The sequence below is a fragment of the Gambusia affinis genome, linkage group LG07, assembly GCF_019740435.1.
Source record: "Gambusia affinis linkage group LG07, SWU_Gaff_1.0, whole genome shotgun sequence".
NCBI classification, from domain to species: Eukaryota; Metazoa; Chordata; class Actinopteri; order Cyprinodontiformes; family Poeciliidae; genus Gambusia; species Gambusia affinis.
The window spans coordinates 12,964,304-12,981,578 of record NC_057874.1 but is presented as its reverse complement, the minus strand read 5'-3'; the positions used below and the strand labels follow the sequence as shown (position 1 = coordinate 12,981,578).

Sequence of the window (17,275 nt, the reverse complement as noted above, 5' to 3'; positions counted from 1 at the left end):
CCAATCGCGTGTGCAAGAAGGGCTACAGGCGGTGTACAAATGGCCGCTGTGTTGGGCACAGCTCCTGGTGCAACGGGCAGGATGACTGTGGAGACAATTCGGATGAAGTCTTCTGCAATAGTGAGTTTACTTTGAGAAAACGGGGAGAACAGTGGAGTAAAATTACTATAAAAGATTGTGAAAGAGTTAAAAACTAAAGTACTAAATAATTGGGAATGGCTAAAAACTGCTGAGTTTGCCAGTTCTGGATGCTTATTTACCTGAACACTTTCTCCAGCCACGTTGTGCTCAGCCGATCAGTTCCAGTGCAGAGACGGAAGCTGCATCTCCAACTCCAGCAAGTGCAACCAGAAAGTGGACTGTGAGGACGCGAGTGATGAGATGAACTGTCGTAAGTTGATCCAGCCTCTTGGACAGAACAGTAATAATTTTCTGCTAAACTCAGCGTGTCACTCGGAGGCTTCAGTTTTTGTTTGTTTTTCTTCACGAAGCTCCCACGGACTGTTCCTCTTACTTCCATCTGGGAGTGAAGAGTGTGATGTTTCAGAAGTGTGAGTTCACCACGCTCTGCTACGCCCCCTCATGGCAATGTGACGGAGCCAACGACTGTGGAGACTTCTCAGATGAAAGGAACTGCCCAGGTGCTTTAAATCTTCATCGACTGATACAAGAACAGCTTGAACTTAATTATAATAGAGGGTATTTTTATTGTGAAAAAGCCTTTTCCTCTCATACTAAAGTGCTTATCGCTAACTTTGCTCTGTCAGGGGCCGGCAGGACGAAGTGTCCCCTGCCTTTCTTTGCGTGCCCGAGCAACCGCTGCATCCCCATGAGCTGGACGTGCGACGGTGAAAATGACTGCGAGAACGGTGCCGATGAGATCAACTGCGGTACGACCTGAGACGAGCTGAAGTGCTGATGGATTTTTATTTTCCTGGAGGAGTGACGCCTCTTTCATACCCCTATCTTTGTTTTTGTAGATAAGGTCTGCTCACCGTCGCAGTTTGAGTGCAAGAACCACCGCTGCATTTTCAGCCGCTGGGTGTGTGACGGGGCTGACGACTGCGGCGACGGCAGCGACGAGGACGTTCACTGCAGTAAGCGCTAAATATATTTTGTCCCATCAAGAAAATATACATTTGTTTAATGCAATATTCATATTCAGTTGAAGTGATTTACACATAAAAATGGCGACATGCAAGGGCGTGCTGTTGTGGCGTAAGGGATAGCACGACCCACATTTGGAGGCCTTGAGTCCTCGACGCAGCCGTTGCGGGTTCGATTCCCGGACCCAGCGACATTTGCCGCATGTCTTCCCCCCTCTGTCTTCCCCTTTCCTGTCAGCTTACTGTCATATAAGGGACACTAGAGCCCACAAAAGACCCCCTGGAGGAAAATAAAAAATGGCGGCATCCATTTGTGTTCAGCCTCCAATACTCTTATACACCTAAATAAAATCCACAAAATTATGACGAAGAACCAGGAACACAGCAGAGACAGTAGGAGGCTGTAGAAGTTTAAATGTCTCACATTGGCAGCATCATGCTGTGGGTAAGCTTTTCTTTAGCGGGGACAGGAAAGCAGGTCAGAGTCGATGGGGGGGATGAATGGAGCCACAGTGGGAAGGATTTTGATCAAAGCATGTTCATGTGTTAGAATGGCCCAGTCAAAGTCCAGACCTAACTCCAACAGAGTGGTTCCTGTCTGACTGAGATTGAGCTGGATTGCAAAGAATCTAAGAATCAACTTTAAAAATGTTTATTAAGGTGGGTCGATTATAAATACCCACCACACTTTTCAACATTTTTTGAAAGGCATTTAAAAGCCATGGCATCATTTCTTTTCCCCATTTCACAGTTTTACACGACTTGTTGTTCTGTCAGTTAAAGATCATTTAGTAAACGTTGAGGCGTGCAGCTGCGCCTTAAGAAAATGTGAAAAAAGATGCGTTCAAGGGGTAGAATTACATCTGTGCTGTAAATAAATGGAAGGATAGCTCACCTGGGTGTGGCTTTATGTTTTTTGTTTTTTTTATGATCCTCTTAAAGAATCATGTTACTGAGTTGTAACATTTTTTATAGAGAATAAAAGCTGCAGTCCAGGGACATTTCGATGTCCTGGGTCGAATGTGTGCATTCCTCAACGCTGGAAATGCGACGGCGACAAAGACTGCCCCGACGGGGTCGACGAGAGTGTCACAGCAGGATGTGGTGAGCTGAAACCCTCTGCTCTGTCTGAAGAGGAAATAAATCACTTGTTTCCTCACCAAATGATTTCTGTCTCAGTGTTCAACGACACATGCAGCGGGGACGAGTTCATGTGCCAGAGCCGAGAGTGTATCCCCAAGCACTTCGTGTGTGACCATGACAAAGACTGCAGAGACGGCTCCGATGAGTCCCCCGAGTGCCGTAAGCGCTCCTCTTTCACCTGACGGGCCAATCATTCAAACACTCCCTCCTTCTCCTGCCATGTTTATTTGAGTGCACTCGCTGTTTGTCGCCGCAGACTACCCGCCGTGCGGCCCTGACAGTTTCCGCTGCGCCAACGGAAGCTGCCTGCTCCACAAGTCCTGGGAGTGCGACGGAGAATTTGACTGCCACGACCATTCAGACGAAGCACCGAAAAACCCTCGCTGCTCAAGTCCAGGTCAGATCACCACAAACACCCAACACTGCTCTGGGAAAAATAAGAGACCACTGCGAAATGATCAGTTTCTCTGATTTTACTCTTTCAAGGTATAAGTTTGAGTAAAATGAACATTGTTCTTTTTTTTTTTTCTTCCCTATGAACTACTGACAACATGTCTCAGAAATTCCTAGCAACAATTTATTATTTATTTGCAGAAAATAAGAAAATGCCAAAATGATGAACAAGATCCAGTTCTTTCAGACCTCAAATAATGCAAAGTAACATTAGACTTGAGATTAATGCAAAATGAGAACCATTAGCTGGAATATTATTATTATTATTATTATTATTATTATTATTATTATTATTATTATTATTATTATTATTATTATTATTATGTTAGTTGTTTATTCAGATTTATGCATACATTTATTGACAACAGTTCTTGTCAGTCTTGGGCAGGACGATGTAGTAAAAATTATTTTTTATAATATTTTATTTTCCTGGTTTAGGAAGGTTAATTAAACCAGAAAAAAGCAGGAATTGATTTGGATACAAAACAGAAAGAACACTAAAGCAGAGAAAGCAACAAATAAGCTGCAAACAACCACAATAAATGTTTCATTGAACATTGAATAATAAAGTCTGATCATATCTGGCAGCTGGAAAGATTTCTCAGTGGACTAGAACTAACCTCAGCAGCAATCTTTGAAATGTCATCAGCCTGAGTGAAATTTTCTCTCCGCTTGTTTCTCGTTTAATTTCTTTGTTCCACTGAACAGAAAAGAAATGCAATGACAGCGCGTACGCCTGCAGCAACGGGAAGTGCATCGCTGAGGCTCTGCTCTGTGACCATAAGGACGACTGCGGCGACGGCTCCGATGAGCTGAACTGCTTCATCAATGAGTGTCTGAACAGCAAACTGAGCGGCTGCTCGCAGCTCTGTGAGGACCTGAAAAAGGGCTTCAAGGTGAGCAGGAAACGAAACGTGTGCAGAGTGGACTAGAAAGCCTGGAACGGCTTTATGTTTGCAGAACGGCTGGAAAGAGTTTGAACAGCTGTCTGTGATGTCCTGTGTTCTCTATCTACACGATTTTCTTAAGGTTTCTTCTTTTCTTGCTTCCTTTCTTCTTTACTTTCTTTTGTCCTTCCTTCCTTCCTTCTCACCCTTCTTTCTTTGGTTCCTTCTTTCCTTCCTGCCTTGTATCCTTCCTGCTTTCCTTCCTTCCCTCCTTTCTTCCTTCTTTCCTACCTTCTTTCACTCTTTCCTTCCTTTTTTCTTCTTTCCTTCCTTCCCTCCTTTCTTCTTTCCATACCCCTTTCCTTCCTCTCTTTCTTAAATAAACAGCTGCTCTAAATTCATAGTAAATATGTTTATAGATTGTATTTACTCTTCTAAACGTTTGACAGGAAACATCTGTATCCATGTTTGCTGCTCCTTCCTTTGCTCCCTCACAGTGCCGCTGCCACCCAGGTTTCCGTCTCAAAGACGACAGGAAGACCTGCGTGGACATAGACGAGTGCACGACCTCTTACCCCTGCACCCAGCGCTGCATCAACACCCATGGCAGCTACCACTGTCTCTGTGTGGAGGGCTTCCAGCTCAGTCCGGAGAACCCAACGATATGCAAATCTGTTTCTGGTAGGAAAGCGACGGTTTAATAACAGCCCCGCGTTTCAGACAAATCCCCTCATCTTCGCTCTCACCTTGCAGACGAGGAGCCGTTCCTCATATTTGCCAACCGCTATTACCTGAGGAAGCTCAACTTGGACGGCTCCAACTACACCCTGCTCAAACAGGTGAGCCCCACGCGTCCTTTTGGTGATTGTGCTGCAGACGTTTGTCGTGTCGTTAAACTAATCCGACTTTCCTGCTGCTGTCAGGGCTTAAACAACGCCGTGGCTCTGGACTTCGACTATCGGCAGCAGATGATTTATTGGACAGATGTCAACACGCAGGGCAGCATGATCCGACGGATGCACATCAACGGCAGCAACGTTCAGGTTGGTGTTGCAGCGTCCTGTCTTTGAGCGATAAGAGGATAATTAAAGCTGCCAGCCTTCTTAACATCCTCATCCTCAGGCATGAGTTAGAAATAATTAGACCCGTCCGTGTTACATACAGATAACTTCTTGTTCTTCTGTCAGGTTCTGCACCGCACGTTGCTCAACAACCCTGACGGTCTGGCGGTGGACTGGGTCGGAGGAAACCTGTACTGGTGTGATAAGGGACGGGACACTATAGAGGTGTCAAAGCTGAATGGAGCGTACCGGACGGTTCTGGTCAATAGCGGCCTGAGGGAGCCACGTGCCATCACTGTGGACGTTCGCTACGGGTGAGAGCGATCAAGAACCAAACGAGTCCTGCATCTCCACTGTGATGTCAATATTATTTAAGGTGGATGCATGAGCATACAGTGCAAAGGTTAGATAGTGAAACCTTTGTTTCGCCAGGCAAAAGGTTAAAAACAATTTCTTATTCACAAAAGTACATTTTGTCATATCAAAACAGTGCTCCACCAAATATCGATTTCTGAACTCGTCCTCAGCTGAAACTTTAGTTTTGTTGTTTCTAAATGAATATGAATTTGTTTTCTTTGCATTATTTAATGTCTGAAAGCGCTGCATCTTTTTCATTATTTTGACCATTTCTCATTTTCTGCAAATAAATGCTAAATTGTTGCTTGGAATTTCAGAGACATGTTGTCTGTAGTTCATAGAATAAAAAACAATGTTCATTTTACTCAAACATATAATTATAAAAAGTTAAATTAGAGAAACTGATCATTTTAAATGGCCTCTTAATTTTCTCCAGAGCTGTACATATAAACACTGGAAAAAAACTGTAATAAATAAACAGTTAGAGGAGGTTCACCTTCCAGTAGGACAATGAGCCTAAAAATTCAACCAGCCTAAAAAATGATTGAGACTAAAGGATGTATTATGTTAGAATTGGCAACTCGAAGCTGAATTGTTACATGAAACATTAAATACATCATCCTCACTGCTTTTTTGTTCTCATTAAACACTTTAAAGTGACCGTTTGTGACAAAAAGTGATCTGTTTTAAAGGCACGAATGCTTTAGCGTGAACAGTAACAGTAACAGTAATATTACCCGCGATCATCCCTGACAGGTATTTGTACTGGTCTGACTGGGGTGACAACCCTCACATTGGGAGGATCGGGATGGACGGCACCAACCGGAGTGTCATCGTTAAAGATAAAATCACCTGGCCTAACGGCTTGGCCCTGGACTTCATCAACGACCGCATCTACTGGGCGGACGCTCGAGAGGACTACATCGCGTTCGCCAGCATGGACGGAACCAGCAGACACACTGGTAAATCACAGACATTTAAAAACACATTTAACGTCATTTTTATTGTTTTTTTCACTTTGTTTCACTTGTCCTATGTGTTGGTGTTTGCGTGTGTGCGTGTGTGTGTGTGTGTGTGTGTGTGCACTCCTGTAGTTCTCTCTCAGGATATTCCTCATATCTTTGCCATGACTCTGTTTGAGGAGTACATCTACTGGACAGACTGGGAAACAAAATCGATCAACAGAGCTCATAAGACACAGGGGACCAACAAGACAATGCTGATCAGTACCCTGCACAGACCGATGGACATCCACGTATTCCACCCGTACCGCCAGCCTGATGGTACACGCCGCTCCAATCTTTGACGTCTCTGTCTGATTTCATCCTCGCCGTTTACCTTCCCTTCTGTTCTCACCAGTGGCCGGCCATCCGTGTCAGATAAACAACGGCGGCTGCAGTAACCTGTGTTTGCTCTCGCCTGGCGGGGGCTACAAGTGTGCATGCCCCACCAACTTTTACCTGGCCGCAGACGGCAAACGCTGCCTGTCCAACTGCACGGCGAGCCAGGTGAGCTTGTGCAGAGGCGCCACCAGACAGCTTGTTCTCCCCTTTAAAAAGAAAAAAGTATAAAAAAATAATGTTTATCATCTATTCTTTCAGTTTGTCTGCAAAAATGACAAGTGCATTCCATTTTGGTGGAAGTGCGACACAGAGGATGACTGTGGGGATCGCTCAGATGAGCCCGCAGACTGCCGTAAGTGATCAGCCAGCCTCTGGTCGACTTCTGTTGATTTTCTTGTTGATGTTTCAAGAATGTTGTGTTGTAACGATGTGCTGTGCCTGCTCCTCCCGACAGCTGAGTTTAAATGCAAACCCGGTCAGTTCCAGTGCGGCACCGGCATCTGCATCAACCCTGCCTACATCTGTGACGGAGACAACGACTGTCAGGATAGCTCTGACGAAGCCAACTGCGGTAGAAACACTCGCACATGCATAATTGCTGATTTACACCACTCGTTGCTCATGGGCTTCCCTTTCTCAGACATTCACGTTTGCCTGCCGAGTCAGTTCAAGTGTACCCACCCCAACCGCTGCATCCCAGGAATCTTCCGCTGCAACGGCCAGGACAACTGCGGGGATGGAGAGGATGAAAAGGACTGCCGTGAGTCACCTCTGGTGTTCATTAGTTTCAGTGCCTCGTAACGGCGGTCGGGGGTTTTACAGTTTTCACTGTTCCTGTTACTGTTGCAGCATCGTCCCACAATGTGTTATAGTCTTCCCGACAACCATTACATATAGATAAAATATAGACGATATCAATACCAAGTTATCAAAGTTGAATTGATAGTAGCGCAGTAAGATCAATATTTTAGTTTTCGATTCCGCCTTGGTTCGTTTTGGTGTTGTAGTTTCTGAATGTCGTTTCCATTTTCTCTCAAATGACAATTTTTGCGCAAACATGCAGTACTGCGCATCTCTACTGATCATAGATACAGTTACCGTTAACAGGATTAGATTAAATCCTCAGTTGTTTTGTCTCAAAATTTAAAAAAACCCTGTTTTTGTAAATATACTCCACAACAGTTTGTTCTAATGTAGTATTGCTATAATAATTCAAATGTGTCCCTTGCTGCCGTAGCGGAGATCACATGTGCTCCCAACCAGTTCCAGTGTGCCATGAGTAAGCGCTGCATCCCGCGGGTCTGGGTCTGTGACCGGGACAACGACTGCGTGGATGGCTCTGATGAGCCCGCCAACTGCAGTAAGATGAGCCTTTAAAAATAAAACAGTGGCAATAAACGGGCTTTTTGACGCGAGTCTATTGAAGTGCTTGCGTCCTCCTCCTCCGCACCGCAGCTCAGATGACGTGCGGCGTGGACGAGTTCCGCTGCAAGGACTCGGGCCGCTGCATCCCGGCGCTCTGGAAGTGCGACGCCGAGGCGGACTGCAGCGACGCCTCCGACGAACCCAAGGACGAGTGCGGTGAGGAGAGGCTCTGCCCCGGAGGCAGGAAGCGTTTGATGTCGCTCTGCGGGGCCTGACCCTTCCTGTTTGTGCACAGACGAGAGAACGTGCGAACCTTACCAGTTCCGCTGCAAGAACAACCGCTGCGTGCCCGGCCGCTGGCAGTGCGACTACGACAACGACTGTGGGGACAATTCGGATGAGGAGAAGTGCGGTAGGTTCTCTGTGTTCTTTTTGTCGCCCTGTGAAGATGCGCAGCTCACCGTGTGAATGTAAACCAGCTTGTTTGTGACTCTGCATGAGCTTTGCTGTTGGAAGAAAACAGAGGCGGTAAGGAATGTGTCGCTCTTCACGTTCTGTCTGCTGTAGCTCCTCAACTGATTTCTGGTCAGTTGGTCGGTTCTGGGCACATCTCACATCATCTCATGTCTGTTTTGCATTTCACACTGGCCTGTTGCTGTGAGCCAGAGGTAGGTGCTGTCACTGTTTCAGATCAACCGCAACCTTCAAACTCCCGGTCTTGCTTTTTTTTTTTCCTCCTCCAGCTTTTGTGATCTCTTCTGCAATCCTTCTTCTCCTTTCTTCGCCCACTGATACCATCCCTATAAAGCAATTAAAATACCTTATTTTATGTAACTAGGCCTTGCTCCTATTCTGTTCTGAGCATCTCTAGTTACCCTCTCCTTAAGCCTTTCCTGACTGACTCCCCTCTGCTCTTTATGCTCTCCTAATTATCCTTACATCCTCTTCAAAGCCTCTTTTCTCTCCGCCCTCAGTGCCTCGAAAGTGTTCAGAGAGCGAGTTTGCCTGCACGAATGGCCGCTGCATTGCTGGCCGCTGGAAGTGCGACGGGGACCATGACTGTGCCGACGGGTCAGACGAGGTATGGCTCGATTTTTATCGATTTATTTTTCTTCCTCTTTCAACTTTTTTTTAAAAATCTGCCACAATAGAGGAGAACTAAAAAATGGCAACACTCTGGTTGTGCTTCAGGATGGCTGTGAGATGTGGTGCGAGAGTGATCAGTTCCAGTGCCAAAGTGGTCACTGCATTCCCATCCGCTGGCGCTGTGATTCTGACTTCGACTGCATAGAAGGCAGTGATGAGGAGAACTGCGACAGTCCTGGTGAGCGCATCAGGACACGTCCACGCAGTCAGCTGGGCGACATGAAGCACCATTATGAAGCAGAATTGTTCATGTTGCCTTAACTTTCCCCTGATCTGTCGCATAACAACCACAAACCTCCTTCTTCAGTTTATTCAGGATGTATTTTAACTCAGCTCATCTTAAAACTGTGCATAATTGTTAAGATAATGGAACTAAATCAGATTTTTGCAATTGAAAACCAAAAAAGATGTTGCAAGTATTTAATTTTTTTTACCCCCTCCAGTTTGACACGCCCAAAAAATATCCATTGCAGCAAATTCCCTGGAGAAGTTACTTATTTTGCAAATAAACTAAGATTTAAACTCAGTGTAAATTCAGCTGTCCTGGACCAAAGCACATTCATGTGTTAGAATGGCCAAGTCAAAGTCCAGACTCGAATCCTATTGGGAATCTGTGGAAATGTCTTCACGCTCAAACGTGCAGTCTTTGTTTTGATGCGCTGCTTTTCATGTGCCTTCAGTTGAAATCCCATTAAAGTACAGGAGAGTATTTGTTTGTAAAGCCAGTGGTATGAATACTGTATGTCCTCTCTTTCAGTGGACAAACACTGCTTCCATGATGAATTCCAGTGCAACAACACGCTGTGTAAGCCTCTTAACTGGATGTGTGACGGCGAGGACGACTGTGGAGACAACTCAGATGAGAACCCAGCAGAGTGCGGTGAGATTGTCTGTGTTTCACCTTTCGGCCTTTTTGTCTTCCTCCAGTTTTGGGATTGGTTTATGATTTTTTTTTTTCCTCCCCCTAATCGTCCTCTCTGTTGGTCCATCAGTTAAATTCCTGTGCCCGCCCACGAGGCAGTTCCGTTGCCATAACGACCGGGTGTGTGTGCCGGTGTCGAAGCGCTGCGACGGTGTGAACAACTGTGGGGACAACAGTGACGAGCTCAACTGCCGTGAGTTTATTCTGTTGTTTGTTTGGTTTTTTCTTGGTGCATCTATAATAAAAGCGTCGACTTTGGGTTTGCTCTACTCAGACGTATTTTACTGCACAAGAGTTTTGATTCGAATCGTTGTGCTTCCAACGAACCAGCCTGTCTTCAAAATGTGCCTCGATCAGTGTTTCCTTTCAATATTGGACCATTTTCATCATTATTCAGGCATAAATAGGCTAAACCAATAACAGACAAGTCAGGGATCTTCTGGCACTTTCTTAGAAAACTGTCACAAAGACACAGTTTATCCTCATTAATTTAGCTGAAGCTGTGAAAAGGAAGACAGAATATGTACTTTCAATACCAAGAAGAAAATTTCCACATAAGTGAATGATGATGCAAGTTTATGCTTCATTTTTCTTTCACAAAAAGGAATAAAAAAACATCACACAGTGCCGTTGATCACAGAGGCACCATCTCCTTTTCAGAAAAAGGAATAAAAAAAATGGAATATACTGTTGGTCTGCTGTACATAGTATTTTAGGCCTGTGCCTTGCCCCTCCAATTATCCACTTCTTTTGCACACACCCTACAGAGTAAGCTCTGTTGATCAAGTGTAAGTACACAGAAGCAAAAGGGTCAGTAAAGCAGCTGGGGACCAAAAAAAAGCTAAGGAAAATCTGAAAATCTGCTGATTAGGAAGCACTTTCAAAGATTATCAGAGAGATTGGATCCTTGAAATAAAACCAAAATTAATAAAGAATCTTTTAAGCCAGAAGCTTCATCAATTATTTTGATTTTGGTTTTCATTCCTGTGAGCTGGAGAAAACTTATTTGGGCCCCCCCCCTTTTTTTTTTTCCCCCAGCAACACACCCGTTGAAGCCAGTATGCCAGAAGAACCAGTTCCAGTGCTCCAATGGTCGCTGCATCAGCACCGACCTGCTCTGCAACCACTTCAACGACTGTGAGGATTATGGCTCTGACGAAATGAGCTGCGAGAAGAAAGGTGCGCTGCAGCCTCACTGTTTGACGGCTACCGTTAGGCATCATCAGCGCTGACTGCCTGGGGCCTCTTTAATTTGCAGCCGACACGACGCTGACCGAATGCCGCAGCAACGTGACCATGTGCGGAGACGGAGACGAAGCGCACTGCGTGGTCAACGGCACCGTCTCCTTCTGCTCCTGCAAACCCGGCTTCCAGACCAGTGGACAGAACAGATGCCAAGGTAAGGACGTGTGAGGATTGTGTTGGCGTTTCCCTTGACTCTTCAGGTTTTGGCTAACGCTGGCGTCACGGCCTTCGGATGTTTCACAGATAAGAACGAGTGCAAGCAGTTTGGAGTTTGTTCCCACATCTGCAACAACACGAAAGGCTCCCACAAGTGCAGCTGCCACAAGTATTTCAGCAAAATAAATAACACCTGCAAGGCTGATGGTAAGACACGCAAGTGCATTTCAATGAATCAGAATGTCATAAAAATATTAGCTCTACTTTATCCCTACTGATCGCCAGAGGGCGGTGCTGAGCGAACTCAGTTACATCGGTAACTTTAATTTTTCTTTTCTTTCTCAAATAGGGAAAGTGATGTATCCAAGGTTTCATTACAGTCTTAAAAGTTTACTTTTAAGACTTTTAAGACTCCAGTATTAGCAAGACCTGGGTCTTGATAATACTGGAGAAATTATATGCATGATAATTTCTTACATTCTTCCAAAGTTTAAAGTTGAATGCAGTGGTTTTCCCATTGATTTGCATTAAAACGATCTTAAGAGCCACTTCTGTGTGTTGTGGCTCTTAAAAATCAATAACTCCACCTGCTGAATACGTTTTATCTCTCTCCCACTATCCCTGTATCAGGCTTTTCCTCACCGCTCTGTAAAGCTCGTTTTCTTCCTTTCGTCCCCTTCCAGCTCAGGGTCATGTGCTCTATCTTGGGGACGACAATGAGATCCGCAGCCTGGACGCCTCCGTGCCAAACTGGCGCTACGAGCTGACCTTCCAGGGCGACACCAATGTGCGCATCGACGCCATGGACCTGCATGTGAAGACGAATCGCCTTTACTGGACCAACTGGCACATTGGGCGCATTTCTTACTTCGACCTGCCGTCCTCATCCTCGTCCCAAAACAGCAACCGAAACAGACGGCAGAGCGATTCCCGGGTCATCAACTTCGAGGTGCTGGTGGTTTCGTTCTCGCTTAGTCCCGCCAGAGAATCGGATGAGCTAATATGAAATATGTATCCGTGCTGATTCTGATTAGATTCCAGAGCTGAAGATGCCCCGCGGCATCGCTGTGGACTGGGTGGCAGGGAACTTGTACTGGACCGACTCTGGCAGAGACGTCATCGAGGTGGCACAGATGAGCGGTGGACGCCACCACAAGACCCTGATCTCTGGCATGATCGACGAGCCTCACGCCATCGTGGTTGACCCCCAGCGAGGGTCAGTGGCAGACATGTAAACAGTGACCTGGGGGAAGATTCATGTGATAGATGAATGTTTTACATCTTACTCTTTAGGAAAATGTACTGGGCTGATTGGGGAAACCATCCCAAGATAGAAACAGCAGCTATGGACGGAACCATGAGAGAGACACTGGTTGAAGAAAACATCCAGTGGCCAACTGGTGAAATACCGCCACACAGTTCTCCCTGGTCGTCTGGTAAACGTAACGAGGTCGCCTTTAAACCTTCCTGATGCTGTTCTCCAGGTTTGGCGGTCGACTACTTCAATGAGCGTCTGTACTGGGCCGACGCCAAACTCTCCCTGATCTGCAGCGTGAGGCTGGACGGCAGCGACGTGGTGGTGGCTATAAACGCACAAAACAGTTGAGTGGCTGTCAGAGATGCTGCATCGAGATCATGAATGCTCTTCATGGGTTGGCTTGTGGCAGAATGTGTTGATAAAACCCATGAAGAAACTGATCAGATATCAATAAAAAAAATAAAAAAAAAGCTGTCTGCATTCAGCATCTTTGCTCACTGATCAATCTCTTATTTTCTTTTGCAATAAAAATCAGTACTTCAGAAATATTTCCAAGGAATTTTGCGATATCTGTGCTTTCGTATGACGGTAACTCTCCACGTCGATCACAGACTGTGTATATAACCTGGCACCAAGTGAGGCTGAGACAGCAGTGCAGTAGAAACAGAAAAGCTGGAGGGACTGATTGTAATTTAGCAGTGAACGGATTAAAACCGGTTTGATTTGATAGATGAAATAATCCTGAAACACAACTTTTATTTTGAAGGGTCTATTCATGTGTCCCTCTGTGGTCTATAGGGCCACACGAAAAACTATGGTGGGTCACATTTGGCCCTCAAGCCTTGAGTTTGACACCTTACACATGTTTTATTAGTCCAGGACTCAGCTCCTGTCTTTGCTGCGTCTTTGTTTCCCCTGCAGAACTCCGACATCCGTTCAGCATCGACGTGTTTGAGGACCACATCTACGGCGTCACCTACATGAACAACTCTGTGTTCAGAGTGAACAAGTTCGGGAGAGGACCCCTAGAGAACCTGGCGAATGGCGTGAACCACGCCACGGATCTGGTGCTGCACCACCGATACAAGCAGCCTGATGGTGAGTGAGGGCAAGAAATAGAACAACAAGCTTAAAGTCAGCAACAACTCATGTTTACTGAACACTAGAACCACCAAGGTCTCGATTATGGCTTTCCCTAAAATGGTTCTCACATTTAAAAAAAAGAAGGAAAAAAAACACAGTTGACCAGATTTGCTCATCTAATGCATGAAAAAGTCTGCTTCACAGTTTGGGACAAATAACTTGGTGTTGGCGGCAACATTTGCCTCCCAAATTAAAACGTGTTCGTTTGAAAAAGACAGCAGGAGCACAAACTGAATCACTTTACTAAAACTTGCAGTGGGACGACACGCCACACACTTTTGATGTTCAGCTATAAAACCATCAGAATACTTAATGTTACGACAAAACACCTTCATCTTTCTGTCTCTGAGAGCCTTGGACGTTAAATAATCATTTATAGCTCTCTTCTAGTTGTCCATTTCAAGTGTGTTTAGTGAACCATCTAAATTGTTGTTTGTTATTTCTGCACATACAAAATGAAATATCACCATCCAGTGATTTTACATTAAATGAAATGCTATAGTTTTCATAAATCAAATTTCACTCTGGTTTCCGAAACAGTGAAAAAGACCAACAGTCATCCTCTCTAAACCTGAGGGTCACAATGACTCCCTCTAGTGGTTCTCAGAGGATTTGTAATCTCTGTCCATAGCGTTTCAGCACTCCTTCTCCACTTCTCTTTCTTCCAGTGAACAATCCCTGTGACAGGAAGAAGTGTGAGTGGCTCTGTCTGCTCAGCCCCAGCGGTCCGGTCTGCACGTGTCCCAACGGGCGCACCTTGGACAACGGCACCTGCGTGGAGCTGCCCACTCCCACGCTGTCTCCTCTCTGTACGTTGGGCGGTGAGAGGAACATGAGGAGAAGACGCTGTGCGTGCTTCCGCATGACTTTGAGCTTCTGTCGTCTGCAGCTCCCCCCAGCGGTCCCTGCAACGTCCAGTGCATGAACGGCGGGAGCTGCATCCTGAACGCCCACAAGCAGCCAAAGTGTCGCTGCCAGCCCAACTACAGAGGCGATCGATGCGAAATTGATCAGTGCAAGGACTACTGCAGGAACGGAGGCACATGCACGCCCTCTTATGTCACAGGTAATATACGAGTTCAAGACATGGCTTCTTAAGATCCTGTCTTGCTCATCATCTAACAACACCTGTCCTCCCACAGGCTCTCCTACCTGCAGGTGCCCGACTGGATTCACAGGACCCACCTGCAACCTGCACACATGCAAGAATTACTGCAGGAATGGAGGCAACTGCACCGTCAGCGCTGGAAATCAGCCCACCTGTCGCTGCCCTGCTGACTTCCTGGGCGACCAGTGCCAGTTTAGTGAGTGTTCCCATCGTTTACTGTTGTGGCAGAAAGCAATACCGGGAGTTATTATTCATTATCAAGCAAATTATCATGAAAACAGGTGGCTGTTGGCACCAGAGATGAACTATAAAATAGCAGAGACCTCTTTTTTAGCTACAGTACAAAAATCTAATAAAGGCATCATTGGATCTTATTTTTGGTGCCATTTGTGCCGTGCATTTCTCAAGCGCATTCATCAAGTGTTACATGTGTCCCTGTGTTTGAGCAGGAAGCTGTGAAGGCCACTGCCTTAACGGCGGGACCTGCCTGCAGAGTGAGAGCGGCGCCAAGTCGTGCCGCTGTCTGCCGCAGTACATCGGCGACGCCTGCGAGATCGACAAGTGTCACTACTGTCGGGACGGCGAGTGCATCCCCAAGGATCGCTTCGTTACTACGGGGGATTTCACTTGTCGGTAAGATGGAGTCACATACATCGCACCTTTCATATTTAGAATCACTCTTGGTGACAAAAAAACAAAAAAAACCTCCCTTAAATAAATGTATCTTTTATTTTAGTAACAGAATGGCACAGTAAAATAGCTACTAGATATGTGGGGTAAAGAGAATTATAAAGTTGCTCAGCATTGATTAGCAAAAGAACATCATGATCAGGAATGTGGTCATGATCATCGTGAGTCAGAAAATGCCCACAGCAAAATAGTGACTTGCTCAGACGGGTCCACATCCACAGTCAAAACAAATATTAAGAAGTATTATAATACTTAAAATAATAAAATAATTATTAATTATTAATAAAATAATAATAATAAAATAATCAGAAACATTGAACCTTATAATTTTACATGATTTTGTCTAAAAAATATATTTACAAATACAGATTTTCTTTCTGCACCACTAAATATATATTTTTTAATCTGTGATTTTTTTTTTTTACCGGCCATAGTGTTCCTTGTATCGTGGGTAACATTAACCTCTCTTCTCTGGTTCTTTCCTGTCGGCCAATAGCTGCCCAAACGGCAGAAACCAGCCCAGCTGTTACACGTGTGACACCAATGAGTACTGTGCGAACGGCCAGTGCTCTATAAATCCCATCACCCTCCTTCCAGAGTGCAGGTAAGGAGGACAGTGTGTTGGTTTTGTCGTCCACACTGTGCCATCGCAGTGGAATCATGACGACCTTTGCTCTTGTGCAGATGCTCTGCTGGCTGGTCAGGGCATCGCTGTGAGTCTGTGGCCAACACCACAGAGAGCACCGGTTCAGGTGGACGTAAGTTGTGGTTTCAAATCAGCATGAAAGTTGATATCATGATCAGACTGGCTGTTTTTCCACATTTCTGTGTGTCCGTGTGTTTGCTAGGCACAGCCTCCATCGTGGCCACGGTGTCGATCCTGCTGCTGCTGGTTCTCCTCGCCGCAGGGGCCGTGTTGTGGTACAGGAAGAGAATGAGAGGGTCCGTAACACTCTGACAACACAACCTCTCTGTACTTTTGTTCTCTCTTTCTCCCTTCCTGTCCTTTTTTTATTTATATTTTTTTAGTTGATTTCACTTTTACTCTTCTCTCTCTCTAATCTCTTTGGCTCCGCAGGTCTAGCCGGCCCGGAAAAACCGGCTCCAAGCGCTTGCGGTAATGGTTGCCAGGCGTTCCTCCGTACATTGCATTTCTCCGTTCTGCACTCTGATTCTCTCTCCTCTCCCTAATCATACGTTTTGGTTGCTGCGCAGTGTTGGGTCCTGTGGTCGATGTTTGTGCCATTTTTTACTGGTGTTTCTGAGCCGACAGGATCAGTTTCCTCCGAGCAGATCTATTGAAAAAAGAAAACATTAAATAGATCTGCCTGTATCGTGGATATAGAGCTTTGATGTTCCCGTCCATCATTGTGCTGTATTGTACTGTGGTGTGGTTTGTATTGTGGCATTGTTTTTTTTTTTTCATAATAAGAGCAAGGAGATTCTGTGAAGATAGACTAACTTGAGATGGATTTGCAGTAAAATACAGAGCTCAATATCCAGGCCCACATGGTCTGGGCCTTCGCTACATCAGTGCTGCTGATTTGTGTTTGTGTCTTTGTTGTGGTGAACGTTTCCCTGCTTGCAGTGATCAGGTTCAGATGAAATCAGATCAGGAAGCCTAAAGTCTGACTGTGACTTTGATGTTTAGGGCGAAGGGCTTCCAGCACCAAAGGATGACCAACGGGGCCATGAATGTCGAGATCGGAAACCCCGCTTACAAGATCTACGAGGGCGAGCCGGACGATGATGCCGGGGAGCTCCTGGATGCAGATTTCACTCTGGACCCAGACAAGGTAGATTAAAACTATCGGTCCTGAATACGTTGTCTTTCCAAAGTATTCATAGCCCTTGAATTTGTTTAAATGGTTACATTTCAGCCTTAATTTATA

At 45.5% G+C, this 17,275-nt stretch overlaps 1 protein-coding gene across 2 annotated transcripts in view; it reads left to right on the top strand.

The window, feature by feature from the left end:
* LOC122834483 (low-density lipoprotein receptor-related protein 1-like) overlaps nt 1-17,275 on the top strand; it is a 109,790-nt gene that overhangs the window by 89,023 nt on the left and 3,492 nt on the right. The window contains exons 47-89 of one of the 2 annotated variants that reach the window (XM_044122966.1): nt 1-120; nt 278-391; nt 492-641; nt 768-890; nt 981-1,097; nt 2,082-2,210; nt 2,286-2,408; nt 2,506-2,646; nt 3,411-3,598; nt 4,087-4,270; nt 4,343-4,428; nt 4,513-4,632; nt 4,777-4,964; nt 5,764-5,969; nt 6,102-6,290; nt 6,367-6,515; nt 6,609-6,702; nt 6,805-6,921; nt 6,991-7,110; nt 7,588-7,710; nt 7,806-7,931; nt 8,011-8,127; nt 8,690-8,796; nt 8,907-9,039; nt 9,619-9,741; nt 9,854-9,976; nt 10,822-10,962; nt 11,042-11,182; nt 11,272-11,391; nt 11,868-12,133; nt 12,219-12,400; nt 12,478-12,584; nt 12,669-12,785; nt 13,364-13,540; nt 14,254-14,394; nt 14,475-14,651; nt 14,728-14,889; nt 15,143-15,326; nt 15,880-15,987; nt 16,068-16,141; nt 16,232-16,325; nt 16,462-16,500; nt 17,035-17,179. In XM_044122966.1, the coding sequence (XP_043978901.1) occupies nt 1-120; nt 278-391; nt 492-641; nt 768-890; nt 981-1,097; nt 2,082-2,210; nt 2,286-2,408; nt 2,506-2,646; nt 3,411-3,598; nt 4,087-4,270; nt 4,343-4,428; nt 4,513-4,632; nt 4,777-4,964; nt 5,764-5,969; nt 6,102-6,290; nt 6,367-6,515; nt 6,609-6,702; nt 6,805-6,921; nt 6,991-7,110; nt 7,588-7,710; nt 7,806-7,931; nt 8,011-8,127; nt 8,690-8,796; nt 8,907-9,039; nt 9,619-9,741; nt 9,854-9,976; nt 10,822-10,962; nt 11,042-11,182; nt 11,272-11,391; nt 11,868-12,133; nt 12,219-12,400; nt 12,478-12,584; nt 12,669-12,785; nt 13,364-13,540; nt 14,254-14,394; nt 14,475-14,651; nt 14,728-14,889; nt 15,143-15,326; nt 15,880-15,987; nt 16,068-16,141; nt 16,232-16,325; nt 16,462-16,500; nt 17,035-17,179 (5,885 nt within the window). The remainder of the gene's footprint in view (nt 121-277; nt 392-491; nt 642-767; nt 891-980; nt 1,098-2,081; nt 2,211-2,285; nt 2,409-2,505; nt 2,647-3,410; nt 3,599-4,086; nt 4,271-4,342; nt 4,429-4,512; nt 4,633-4,776; nt 4,965-5,763; nt 5,970-6,101; nt 6,291-6,366; nt 6,516-6,608; nt 6,703-6,804; nt 6,922-6,990; nt 7,111-7,587; nt 7,711-7,805; nt 7,932-8,010; nt 8,128-8,689; nt 8,797-8,906; nt 9,040-9,618; nt 9,742-9,853; nt 9,977-10,821; nt 10,963-11,041; nt 11,183-11,271; nt 11,392-11,867; nt 12,134-12,218; nt 12,401-12,477; nt 12,585-12,668; nt 12,786-13,363; nt 13,541-14,253; nt 14,395-14,474; nt 14,652-14,727; nt 14,890-15,142; nt 15,327-15,879; nt 15,988-16,067; nt 16,142-16,231; nt 16,326-16,461; nt 16,501-17,034; nt 17,180-17,275) is intronic. The other variant, XM_044122967.1, reaches the window with a different exon arrangement.